We start from the raw sequence: 14246 nt of genomic DNA on the forward strand, positions 1-14246 counted from the left end.
CAGGCTCAGCGGCCATGGCTCACGGGCCCAGCCGCTCCGCGGCATGTGGGATCTTCCCGGACCGGGGCATGAACTCATGTCCCCTGCATCATCAGTCGTACTCTCAACCACTGCACCACCAGGGAAGCCCAACTTTGCTTTTTGATTCACAGTTTAATGAAGGTTCACATATTGTATTTTGTTATTTTATTTTTTAAGACAGTTCTTAGCACTTTAAATGTTATTTGCTTTTTTTCTAAGTGAAACTGGCCTTTTATCTTACAGTCTGTCATCCTAACTGCAATACACGGAGTTTCAGGTTATGATGATCTTTCTCCATGTGGACATTTCCAGAGGATAATGGTCGCTTAGAGGAAACCAGGAGATAAGGTGATGGAAACCCTGCTTTATGGCTAAGGAAGGTTCTAAAATGGTAGGAGGCAAGCGTTTAGGTCAAGGGAGCAAACTCTTTTTGGCCCGAGTTATTTACACAACTCAGTCCCCTGATTTCCCTCTCCCATCTGTATTCTCTTTTATTTTTATAACTTCCAGCAAGATCTAGCATGAATAAAAGATAATTAAATGTATTACAGATTATGAGGTACTTATGACAGGAACTTCATTTGTGTTTTTTTTCCCTTTTAAATTTCATGAAGATGAAAAGGGAAGCAATAACATCTACACTGTACCCTTTACTTTAATCCTTTTTTTTCTCCTCAGTTTTACTATCTGTAAAAATGGGGAAATTAATAGTGCCCAGTTATATATATACAGCTCAGAACAATGACTGGCACAGAGAGAGCCTTGTGTTAGTGGTAGCTACTGTTGTTTTTGGTACCATTAGATACAGCAATATGCTTAATAGAATTCGTTTGCTTCTCAAGTAAAACCAATGCCTACTGAAAGAAAAAAAAAAAAATCACCCAAACTGGTTTAACTGGTTTCTGGAGTCCAAACAGGGACAACAAATACTAGTCCATTTAAACAAAAGGGGTGGGGCTGGAAGGGTGGGGAAGTCCAAGAAGGAAAGGAAGAAGTGACTGGGGGGCGCAGGGTCAGCAGGTGGGAACAGGTGCGGCTCCTTCTGACTTCTCTCTTCCTAGGAGCACTGTGCTCTGAAGACCCTTCCTCTGGAGCTCTGTGTTGGCTAGATTTCCCTGTTTGGGTTAGCATCAAGCTCATAAAGAAAACAGTTCCAGGGAGAACTTGATTCTTACACAGATAAAGCCAAATCTCAACATACAACGTTCTCTGCTTCTTCCAGCACAAATTCACAGTTCACACTCTTCATGGAATGCATACATGACACAACATATAATCCAGGTCATCTCCCCAACTATGTCAGATAACTGACCTTCTCCAAGGGTCCTCTGCAACAAGTCATGCTTGGCTTGAAGTTTTGTGATGAGATTACTACCCTCCAAATATTCTCTGAGTTTCTGCAAAAGCAAAGATATGTTTTTAACTTAAAAAAAAATTATTCAGTGTCCAGAAACTTCCTATAGGATAACGAAAATCCAGCCACTTTTGTCTTTTAGAGCATAGAACCTTGCTAAGCAAAGTGTTGTGGCATCAGCCTATTAGAGATGTGGGCTCTCAGGTGCCTCCCTCCCCAGACCTACTGGAATCAGAACCTGCATTGTAACAAGCTCTCCTGGTGACATGTATGTTCATTAAATAATCTAAAAGTTCTGTTTCAGAGCAGTCCTCTTTAAATTCGTCTGCATATCACTACTATCTCCTAAACCCTATCCCAGACCTACTGAATTGGAAATTCTGATCTTAGTAAAGAACCCCAGGTGATTCTGATGCAACTCCAGAAACAGTGCTTGGGATCTGAGCCCCAAGAGTGACTGGGGAAGCAGCAGGCATACCATGAAGTAGAACTGCTCGGTCTCCTGCTGGTTGGCTCTTCTCTTGGCGATACTGGGCTTACTCAGGTAGGTTTCAGAGACAGTAGACTTCACAGACTCTGTGGAACGACTGTGCTGGAAGCATTCAGAAACATCGTAGTCCTCGATGGTGACCATATCTTGTATCGTCTGCAAGGTGGCCTCAGTCGTTTTCTTAACCTGGGAATAGGAGCACATTTCTCAAGTTAGTACCTTATTTCGTGAATCCCACAAACAGTGAGAAAGTGCTCTGTCAGGTAGAGATGGGGGCACAGGCCCTGCCCCCACCAACGTTCAGAGTCTATTAGGGGAGAGAGACAGGTAAACAATACCCCATGTCACCCAATATAAGGAGAGGCTTTCTTCAAAATTATCCTGAGGAGGATATCACTTTATATTTGAGTTCCTATAAATCACATGTATCACTGAGTACGCTCTCAATTACATTTTCTGTTTTTTTTTTTTTTGCAGTACGCGGGCCTCTCACTGTTGTGGCCTCTCCCGTTGCGGAGCACAGGCTCTGGACGCGCAGGCTCAGCGGCCATGGCTCACGGGCCCAGCCGCTCCGCGGCATGTGGGATCTTCCTGGACCGGGGCACGAACCCGTGTCCCCTGCATCGGCAGGCGGACTCTCAACCACTGCGCCACCAGGGAAGCCCACACTTCCTGTTTTAAAGGACCTTTTAAACTGAAGTGAAATTACATAGAGAAAAATGTGCAAACCGTAAGTGTACAGCTTTATGAATTATCACCAACTGAACACACTCATGTGACTACCACTCAGATCAAGAAATATAGCACATTATGAGTAATCTGTGCTTCTCCCAGTCACCACACACACTTTCCTGCTCCCCAGAGGTAGCCACTATCCTGATTTCTAACCTCATATATTAGTTTTACCCTTTTAAAATACTTTATATAAATAAATGGATTCTTACAGCATATATTATTTTTCTTTTGTTTCTTTTGCTCAACTCTATGTAGTAAGATTTATTCATTTCTTGTGAGTACAGTATTTCACTGCTGAATATTCATTGTAAGAATACATCATAATTCATCCCTTTTACTGTTGATAGATGACTTATTTCTGGTTTTGGGCCACTATGAATAATACTGCTAGGAACACATTTTTGTTGGGTCACACATACTTGAGTAGAATTGCTGCTTATTGGGTATTCCAGACTGTTTTCTAAAATTATTGTTCTAATTTGTATCCCCACCAACACAGGAGCATTCCTATTACTCCACATCCACGATAATTGGTATTGTCAGTTTTAAAATTTTAAACCATTGGGAATTCCCTGGCGGTCCAGTGGTTAGGATTACGTGCTCTCATTGCCAAGGGCCCGGGTTTGATCCCTGGTTGGGGAACTAAGATCCTGCAAGCCGTGTGGCACAGCCAAAAAAGAAAAAAAAAAAAAAATCACCTAAAAATTTAAACCACTGTGTTGGGTGATATCTCATTGTGGTTTTAATATGTATTTCTCTGATGGTTGAGATTGAGCACATTATCATATGTTGAAGGCAATTTAGATTTTCTCTTTGAAACAGTCTGTTAAACCTCTTGCTCAATCTTCTGTTGGGTGATGAGCCTTCTTTTCTTTACAGATTTGTAATACGTATATGAGTCTTTTGTTAGTTATATGTGTTGCAAATATCTTTCCCCACTCTGAGCTCTGGTTTTTTACTCTACAGTGTCTAGATGAACAGAACAGTCTCTAATTTTAATGTAATCAATTTACTAATCCTTGCCCTTATAATCAGTGCCTTTTGTGTCCTATTTAAGGAATATTTTCCTATATCATGGTCATAAAGATACTGTTCTATGTTATCTTCTAGGAGCTTTTAAATTTATCTTCCACATTTGTCTTCCACAATTAGGTTGTACTCCACCTTTGCTTATCAAAGTCTAATGTAAATCAATAGCTTTATCTTTTTCCCAGACAATGTACAGAGTTTAGAACACCTTAAAACCATTTACTTTTCCTGACTTATATGCTATTTTTGTAATGTTTTATAATAGGATGTATTATATATGTAAATATTTGTATACATTTGAATACAAGACATTATTATGATATAGTCAGTATTCATTTAGCTTTATCCATATATTAATTAAATTCTTTGATCTCTATACCTTATATTTTTAAGAACACCCTTTCGAAATTCTTTCTTTTAAAAATATAGTTGATTTACAATATTATGTTAGTTTCAGGTGTACAATAAAGTGATTCAGTTTTATATATATATATACACACACACACACACACTTTTTCAGATTCTTTTCCATTATAGGTTATTTCAAGATATTGAATAGTTTCCTATGCTATACAGTAAATCCTTGTTGTTTATCTATTTTATATACAGTAGTGTGTATCTGTTAATCCCATACTCCTAATTTATTCCTCCCCTTCCCCTTTGGTAACTACATTTATTTTCTACATAGAAATTCTTTTTAGCATGAATCCTCTAGAGGCGAATTTTGCTTTTGTTGATTTAAAAATGTCTTTTATTTCACCTTCATTTATGAAAGATATTTTTTCCTGGTTGGCAGTTATTTTCCTTCAGTACATTTAAAACATCACTGTACTTTCTTGTGGCTTCCATGTTCCTGTTGAATGAGAAGTTTACTATCAGTCTATCACACTTTGAATGAACCCTGCTTTCTTTCTCTGGCTGGTTTTAAAGTTTTCTATAGTTTCACTATAATGTATCTAGGTAAGGATTTTAAAAATATATTCTGCCTGGAATATTTTTGGACTTTTTGAATTATGTGATACTTTTCTTAAGCTCTGATAAGATTTCAGCCATTATCTTTACAAATATCTTTTACAAAAATATTTACAAATACTGTCTCTACTTTCTTTTCTATCAATATTTTCTGGGAGTTTAGTTAGTATGCTAAAAATCACTGCGTTCTCTGTATCTTACCTTTCTATTCATATTTTCTATCCTTTCGTTTTTCCATGCTGCATTTTGATTACTTCCTTCAGATTTGTCTTCCATTTTGATAATTCACTCTTCAGCTGTGTCTAATCTGATGTTAAAACCATGCCTGATTTATTAATTTGGGTTACTGTATTTCTCAGCTCTAGAATTTCTGTGTGGTTCATTTTCAAATCTGTTATTTCACTGTTTATAGGTTATAACAGTGCCCTGCTGAAATCTAAGCTTGGCTTTTATCTTCTTGAACACAGTAAATAGCTCTTTTACAGTTTTTTTCTGGTAATCCCAATATTTAGATCCTGTGGGTATATTTCTATTGTCTGTTATGTATTCTGGCTATCACTCATGTTGTCTTTTCTCCTTATGTACCTAGTTATCTTTGCTGGACAGTTTCTGTAGAGTTACTTGAGGTCTAGGGTGAGGTTATCATCCTGAGAGAATGTTTGTTTATTTTTCCAAGCCATCAGGGGCACTAATAGTTCCAAATCACTGGATTTTATTTCTGTTCAAAATATTTGATGCTCTTCCTTTTGGGAACATATGGCTCCCTATGTCATGGGTTTCAGGCTTGGCCATGTACCTTGTCCTGGATAATGAAATGTGCGAGAATCAGCTGAGTGACTCAGTCCACCACTACAGGAAGTAGAAATATGTTCGATTGTTTTTTTTGTTTTTTTGTTTTTAAACAACAAAATACTGTTTAGGGAAGAAACAATAACAATCAGTGCTAGTTTAGAGGCTTAAAGAGGTCATGTGATGGAGTAAATTTTAAAAGGAGGCAAAAATTAAACAGATTTAGTCATTATTCCTGAGGATATGTAAAATGCAAAGGAGAGACACTGGAAAAAAGCACGTTAAAGATGATTTTTAAAATAACATTATAAGTACTTTAAGAAAGTCATGATTATATATCTATAGGCTGAATGAAGAGACTCACTATCCTGTAGGTGACATCAGTAAGATGGTAGAATTAGAGGTCCCCTATTCATACACCCCCACAACAACAATTTGGCAGCCATCCATGGACAAAAGTGCATTTGTGGGGGCTTGGGCATCCAGATAGGAGCTTGTAAAACCTTGATGGAGCCCACAACTGCCAAGGACCAATTTGAGAAAGCTGGCCCATGCCCAGGTGGCAGGCTTGCCAGCTCTGGTCCTGGCTACAGACCCAGAAATAGCCTGTCCGCTTACAGACGCAGCTACAGTCCTGTTTGGCCTTGGGCCTGCCACCAGCACTATTTGCCAAGGGACCCAAGAGGAGTCACGCTCACTAATGTCCCAAGTAACAGGCCCACTGACCTTAGTCCTAGATTTGGACCCTGTAGTAGCTCATGATGCAGTTCCAGTCCCTCTCAGCCCTGGTCTGGGAGCAGTGCTATTGCCAAGGGATGTGCTGGGAGGCACACCTGTCCTTGCTCCCAGAGGCAGACCTGCCGACCTCGGTCCAACTGCAGATCTTGAAGTGGTCCTGTAAGCTGGCTCCAGATGAGCCCCGCTGCAGTCCAGGGGGCAGTTCTGCTTGACCAGAAACCAGGCTGAAGACACGTCTATCTGTGCCCTGGGGGCAGGCCCACCAACCTCGGTCCAACTGTGGATAATGAAGTGGCCCTGTAACTTGGTTCTAATACCCCTTAGCAATGGCCTATGAGCAGTCGTACCCATCCAAGGGACCCAACAAGAGACAAGCCCATTTGTATTCCCAGAGTCAGGCCTGCCAAACTCTGTCCAACTTTGGTTTTTGAAGCAGCCCTGTAAGTTGGATCCAGTCCCTCTCGGTAGTAGTCCAAAAGCAGTCCTGCCCACCCAGGGACCAGGAGGGAGACATGCCCATCTGTGCCCCCAGAGGCAGGCCTGCAGAACTTGGTCCCGGCTGTGGACCCTACTGCAGACCTGTGACTTAGATCTAGGTATGCTCAGCTGCAGTCCAGGGCCAGTCCTGCCCACCAGGGACCTGTCCAGTGACTTGGCAGGTGCCACACTCACTCAAGTCCTTGGTAACAGGCTCACAGACTATGGCCCATACTGTGGACCCAGCAACAGTGAATGTGATTCCTTGTCAATTGCTTTTCTTTTTTTTTCAACTTCCTTCTCAGAAACAAGAGTGTCATGGTTAAATTTGGAATTATCGGGAAGAATAAAGGATGTGACAGAAGCCACCAGATATAATGGCTGGGACTATGTATTATCCCATGGGACACTCCCGATGAAGAATAACACCAGCTTCTGACACGCACACAAGCCATGTTAATAAGTCACAAGGGGGAACATAATGAAGCAGATATGAAACAGCTAATATGAGGCTTGTAACGACTCCCCATTAGTAGCAAGGAAACACAGTTGGGTTTGGTAGAAGGAGAGGCCAAAAACATGATAAGGAATTATGAAAAACCCAAAGAACACGCTGTGCTGGAGGAGTGTCCAGGTGGCCTGGACTCTGAGAGGAGATTTCTGCGGCCTTCTGTACACTCTGCCTCTTTTGCCTTTCTTCTCCCAGGACATTACAATTATTAGAGAAAACAAGAAGTTTCCTTCTCCAAACACACTGATTTAGTTTTCTAGGGCTGCCATAACAAAGTGCCACACGCTGTGTGGCTTAAACAACAGAAATTTATTGCCTCATAGTTTTGGAGGCTGGAAGGCTGAGATCAAGGTCAGGCCAGGGTTGGTGCCTTCTGAGGCTGTGATGGAAGGAGCTGTTCTAGCCCTGCCTCCTGGGCTTATTATAGACAGCCGGCATCTTCTCTCTCTGTCTCTTCATATTGTCTTCTGTGTTTCTGTGTTCAAATTTCCCCTTAACATAAGGACATCAGTCACACTGGTTAGGGCCCACCCTAATGACCTCACTTTAACCTGATTACCTCTGTGAAGACCCTATCTTCAAATAAGGTCACATTCTGAAGTACTGATGGTTAGGGCTTCAACATATGAATTTGGGGGGAACACAATTCAACCCCTAACACACACCACGTTATTTCATGGCACTGTGCCCTGTACCTTGCACCTGGTGCAGGCCTATTCATCCTTTAAGACTTATCATTCCATCTGTGAAGGTGACCCCTAGCCCTGTCCTCCCCTCCCCACTTAACTACTCCCTCCTTGCCACCACTGACCTTGTATGTATTTCAATTAGAGCACTGTATCCTTTCAGATGTATTAAAAATTAGCAGAAAGAGACCACACACATATAAACTGGATTATAATGCCATAGTTAATTAGCCAGGGGTACAGAAACTTATTGCCAGCATAGGCCACAGAAGGCAGTAGCAGTGGCAGAGCACTTCCCTTGCTCCTGGTACCTTAACAGGGGGGTACAGGTGCCAGTGACCCTGTCACTGCTGGGTAAGGTGTTGCCAGATTTAGAAAAACAGTCCAATTTTTGCTGCTCTTCCCCCTGCTTTTGGGGAAGGGTCGTGTCACCATTCCAGAGGAATTCACACTAGTAACCTACACACTTGCATTTAAGGCGATGTTTACAAATACCAGGCTCTCCTGACCTCTGAACAAAATTCATTCTCAGCAATGATACAACTTAATCCAAAGAAGAGAACATCATCATTGCTTCGAGCTCTCTGAACAACATTTCTGCTTTAGTCATGTCTCAGAAAGCCTGTTTTCCTGCAGCCCATCTGGACTCTGACTTAATGACCCTTCTGGGTGGACCCTTTGCTAAGAGTGGTCTGAGGAGCATGATCCCAAATCCATTTCTCACCAGCACCTACACCACACTGTTTAGAGGGCCTCTGTTTTCTAACTCTAGCGGGAACACCTTGAGGTCAGGGGCAGCTTATTAACTAGCACAGTGCATGGAATACAGCAGATTCTTAAGATGGCGGTGAGAATGAACTGAATGAACGGTGGAAGTTGGAGTCTTCCTCCTTCCAAATTGCTAAGACGCCAGAGGAATGCTCAGCACACACCAACAACGTGGAGTCTCCTTGCTGACAGTCATCCTGAGCTCTGCCATTTTCTTCCAGATGCCCTACCCCATCAATCACTTTTAGACACTTTCTAGAAACTCTCCTCATTCCACTTGGTATTCTTCTGGATCAAGGCTCTCCCTTCAGTGAGTTAAGCCTTATTTGACACAAACAAACAAACAAAATACACACACACATACACACACACACACACACACACACACACACACAGAGCTTCTAAAAACAGATGTTTCCAGCTGGAAACAGTTGATCCTGTTTTCAATTTTGGCCGAGATGATGCTATCATTTAAGGGATAAGTGGCAGTTTTCTTTTGTTTGGGCTTTTACTGTCAACCTCATCAGTAGAAGGTTTCAGACAAGTAAGAAACACTTAAGTTAAAATGAAGTTAAAACCACACAAGTCATCAGACATAGCAATAATGATTAAGTGGTTATCAAACTTCACTTCTTAAACCAACTGCCCCTAAGGGTTTGATCAATGATGTATATGACTTGAGATTCTGCCGCAGTCATGGATTGGTATTATGGGAAATTTGATGGGGGGAAATGTGATTTTTCTACCCTAAGTAGAAATGTAAGCAGATAGGTTAGGGGGTCCCTGGAGAAAGAGAACCAGGAATGGATGGCTTTCTTGACATAAGAGAAGCCACTTTAGCCTAAGCCATTTTGTGATCTAAGCCTGGCCACAATGCTTGCCCTTGAACAGGTCTCAGTAACCAAGGATCTCAAGGGAACAAAGGAATGTAGGAACAGAGAAAAGGCAGTCAAACAATAGGCAGTGATAAAGCAGAGTCCTAGTTCCTCCTCAAGGGATATACATAATATATCTTTGAGTTCTGCAGGAACTAAGGCCCCTACCCAGGTGGAGGATGCAAAGAGAATGTTGACCCTCCTGACCTCAATCAACTAAACTTGGACTCTGCTGACTTTTGCCCCCAATTCTATGCTGAATTCTCCTCTGCTCAAACCTCTTCAGGAATATGCATGTACCTTTAGCTTAAAACTTCCCCAATTCTTGCTGTTGGGGAGTCACTGCTTTGGGAAAGATGCCCGGTATTCTCCTTACTTGCTGCAAGTAATAACAAATCCTTCCTTTTCCTGTGCTTTGGCTTGGTTGTGTCTTTTGGCTACACTCCCACCAAGAGGTGAACCCAGTTTTCGGGTAACAGAAAGTATAACCAAGATATCTCTTACTTCCCTCAATTACCCGTTCCATGAAAATTATCTCACATGTTTGCCTAAAATCTTGTTCATTATTGTTGAAAAGATCCTGTGTAAGGATTATATTTGGGAATAGTCTGTGAAATACTCCCTAGTAAACTGTTGGTGAAAGATTTTAAGTGGTGCTAGGAAAATTTATATGTTCATTAAACATTGTTGCAAATTAATTGAGGAATTAATTACAGACTACTCTCTTTTCTATTCCCTTCAGGGGGATAAATCTACAATAACTTAAGAGAAATTAGTTGTTTTATGTGTGAGAAGGTTTTACTCATAGCACAGAAGTGACATGCTTACCAAAGCTCTATTTTCTGGAGCAAATATTGGGATAAATGGTCTGAAAATGGGGCAAACTACTTAAAAATAAGGCTGTCCTAAAGAAAAGAAAGGCCTAATTGCTTTACTTATGGAATTCATTTTTCTTTTCTTTGGCTTGATAAAGGTGAGACAGGAGGGAAGGGGGCAGGGCACAACCGTTAAAAGAATGACACAGCCATTGAGGATATGACAAAAACTGGTTAGAACCAACTAGGCCCAAGATAGCATAAGATACAACTCCCAGTAGACCTTGAGACCTCATTAGATGCTCACTGTAATACACTAGCATATGCCAAACAACACACCCACAGGAGCCATGACACTTCTGAGGGCTACCATAAAGGCCAAAAAGTGGAAGTGCGTGGTGGCCCAATTCCTGGGAATCCCTGCCCCTTCCCCAAAATAGAATATCCCTCCCGCTTGTTAGCCTATGAAATTACCCAGCCCAAAAAAACTAATCACGCTGGGCTGCTTCTGAGACAACAGCATTCTGCCTACGGAATGTGCATCTCTCTAAATAAACTCTCTTTTGCTTTACCTTGGCTCACTTTTGAATTCTTTCCTGTGTGAAGCCAAGGACCCTCACTTAGCAGCCCGTCCCAGGAACTCGCCTGAAACCTGGGACGTGACCATCCTCTTGCACCCCATTCTCCTGCAACAAAGGGAGGAATGAGGAACTCTAAGGAAAGGGAAATGTGATCTATGGGGAATTACTCCAGAGGCTAGCTTTGAAAGAAAGGAGCCACAGCAATGACCCCCTAAGCTGAAATCCCTATGAGAACGGTTAAAAGTAAATTTTTTCCTTCCCTTCCCTTTCCTTCCTTCTTTCTTTCTCTTCCCTTGCAGTTTTATTGAGATATAATTGACAGGGCAATAATAAAGTCTACAGCATACTGATTTGACTTAACATACATCATGAAATGATGACCAAAATAAGTTTAGTGAACATCCATCATCTCACCGATACAAAATAAAAAAAGCAAAAAGGATTTACTCTCAACAAATTTTACACATAACACACAGCAGTGTTAATTATATTAACCATGTGGCACATTACATCCCTAGTAATAATTTATCTTATAACTGGAAGTTTGTACCTTTTGATGACCTTCATCCAACTCCCCCTCTCCGCCACCCCCCTCTCTTTTTCTATAAATTTGGTCTGTTTTTGTAGTATAATTGACCATGTTAGTTAGTTCCTGGCTTACAACATAGTGATTTGAAATTTCTACACACTACAAAATGATCACCATCTTAAGTCTTGTTACCATCTGTCACATATCACAAAGATATCACATAGTTATTGACTATATTCCTCATTCTGTACATTTCATCCCTTTGACTCATTTATTTTGTAACTGGAAGTCTGTACCTCTTAATCTCCCTATTTCACTTGAACGGTAAACTTTCAGAAAGTAGACATGGCTGTGTAACATTAGGTTGGAAAGACTTTGGAAACTGTGTATAGTGAGAAAGTTATAAATGATCATTTAGATTTAGGTTGCTTTCAAAGTGTTGCCTTTAAAAATAATGTTTATTAATGTTTCACTTCAAAGTTTTAATAAAAAGTTATACTTTTAAGTAAAAAAAAAAAAAAAAATTGGGGAATAGAGTTGTGTGGGCAGCAGTCCCTGCTCTAATTCTATGGGCACAATACACAGTGAACCTAATAATATATATTTGTGGACCGGCTGACTGGAAGTTGGAATCATAAGGCTAAGGTATCACCGATGCAAGTTCACAGCATAATGAAACTGAAAGCTCATTTAAAAAGGTTTAACAGGCAAATGTAAAGTTTTTTACATTTGAACTTCACAGTTCATTCACTGTGAAGTGACGGTAAATGTCACAAATCCATTATGAATCTGCATCAACCACAAATTTTATCAAGCCCTTCTCAAGCCTTTACTTCCAACTTTTACTACTTACGAGTATACTCGGGGCATTTTACAAACGCATACTGCTCTCTTCTCTTTGTTTTAAGGCAAGTGCTGCAAAATCAACTATCTTCCAGGGCCAAGTAAGTAATGAAAATAGGCAAGTGGGCTGAGTGGGGCGTATGGCGAATAGGAAGCACGTGCTCTGCATCTAAGGGGAGTATGTATTCCTCAGCTCAAGCCAGTTATCGTCCTATAGAAATGCAGGTCTGGTATGAGAAGATCTAATTTTTTTGAAGCTGAAAATCCCCATTTTTATGGAAAACTTCCAATTTTTAAATGACAATAACAATTAAAAAAAAATCAAGCACTGTAGAGCAAACAAAATTTGTCCATGGCCAGACATGGTCTGTGGGCTCTTAGCATGGAAACTCCCTTCTTAGAAGGCCTCCTACAGTTTCAAGGGGTGTCCGTTATTTATAGTTGTCTAAGATTTGGTGAAAAGGTTCATGTTCTATTTAGCTGCCCTATCTATGCTTTTGTAAGCTTGGATGAAATTCTCCCTCAACTTTGATCTTTTCACTGGGCAGTCATAATTATTTTTAGCTAATTAAACTCTTTGCAATAAATGTTGGACTTTATGAGTATGTGTGTGTACACACACACACACACACACACACACACATATACACATAAGTTTGTGCAGAGGCAGAGAATTACATAAATTATGCATGTGTTTCTTTACTTGTATATTTTGCTTTGACACCAAGGTGTCAATTTTCTGTCCTCCTATCAGTGGAAGATCAGAGGCAAATTCCTTATTCATGGTGGAGAAAAGTGCTACACAGGGCCTCCAAATTGGCAATGATTGCTATGTTGTTCCCAAGTTAGGTCTCTTATTTTTCACATTGTATAAACGACTTGTTATAGTTACTTCTCAACTAGACACATGCTAACTGTAACTTATTCATCTCTGTACTTTCCACACCTGGCAAAATATGTGGAATGTATAAGTCGCTCAATAAATATTTATTTTACTGAAATGAACTGGCCCACAGCATTGAAACTCCTTAAGTTTGTTCTCAATGCCTCTCGTCACACGATTTCAGCTTCACCTTCAGCTCATCCCCAAGGAGAACCTGGGTGATAACCAAACTGCTCTGTTCTCCAACCTTGAAAATATATTAGAACCTCTTTCACTCTTTCTATACCTATGAAGTCTACTGGTTGCCACAAATCCAATTTAAATCTTACTTTCCTTGGGAATCCCATTCTACTACAGTGAATCTGTTCCATATCCAAGAATCATAAACCACTTGTCATGCTCAGAAGAAACATCAGGACAATCCAATTCATTTGTTTCTACAGTAAATTTTGAAAAATTAGCCCTCAGAAAGCACTGTCTGCCCCTATCAGGTTATAAAGATATTGTGTTTCTCCACATTATGCCCAAAGAGGAAGACTAAGGTCACAAACTCAAAGGGCTGCAGAGGCCAGTCAGGTTACATAAATGGACTAGTTCAGTGTAAGAAGATCAGGACTGAATGACTATGGCAAAGTGGAATTCGAGTACCCCAGCCTTTCCCTTCATGAAGCAACACAGGGGCCAGAGTTCCCACACTTTCCTGTTTTTAACAGGCCCAAGTTGTGTGAGCCAAACCAAACAGGTCTGTGGGCTGCCAGTCTCGACCTTGTGTATAATACACTATTTTCCTAGAGTTTAGAGACTCTTTCCAAATAAAACCACGAGAGCCTATGCATGAAAAAAAAATTGGAAGTCACTAGGCATACAAACCCTAGGTCTAACAGGATCCAGTAAACTGCATTAAGTGAGTATTTTGTGATGCCTTGCCAAAACCCTAAGCTCTAACGACACCTCAAAGAGAGCAACAGCTTTCCTTCGGAAAGTTTCATTAGTGGGACTTTACACAGAGACTGAAATCTTAATCACATTGGTTGCATCTTATATACACATGTTTGAACAAGGGGTGGTTTGGTTCTTCCAGAAAGACCAGAAACCAGAAAGGCTGCAATGGGTTTCCACAAAACTCTACTGGTCTAGAAACATGACACTC

General features: G+C 40.7%; 1 protein-coding gene across 1 annotated transcript in view; it reads right to left on the reverse strand.

Moving 5' to 3' along the window:
- Positions 1-14246, reverse strand: part of LOC103085585 (SLIT-ROBO Rho GTPase-activating protein 1) — a gene marked incomplete at its 3' end in the record, with an annotated part of 235377 nt that overhangs the window by 21292 nt on the left and 199839 nt on the right. The window contains exons 9-10 of the mRNA XM_007450191.1: positions 1854-2051; positions 1334-1418 (exon numbers count right to left, since the gene is read on the reverse strand). Coding sequence (XP_007450253.1) covers positions 1334-1418; positions 1854-2051 — 283 coding nt within the window. The remainder of the gene's footprint in view (positions 1-1333; positions 1419-1853; positions 2052-14246) is intronic.

This window comes from Lipotes vexillifer, unplaced genomic scaffold (assembly GCF_000442215.2).
Source record: "Lipotes vexillifer unplaced genomic scaffold, Lipotes_vexillifer_v1.1 scaffold837, whole genome shotgun sequence".
In the NCBI taxonomy this organism is placed as follows: Eukaryota; Metazoa; Chordata; class Mammalia; order Artiodactyla; family Lipotidae; genus Lipotes; species Lipotes vexillifer.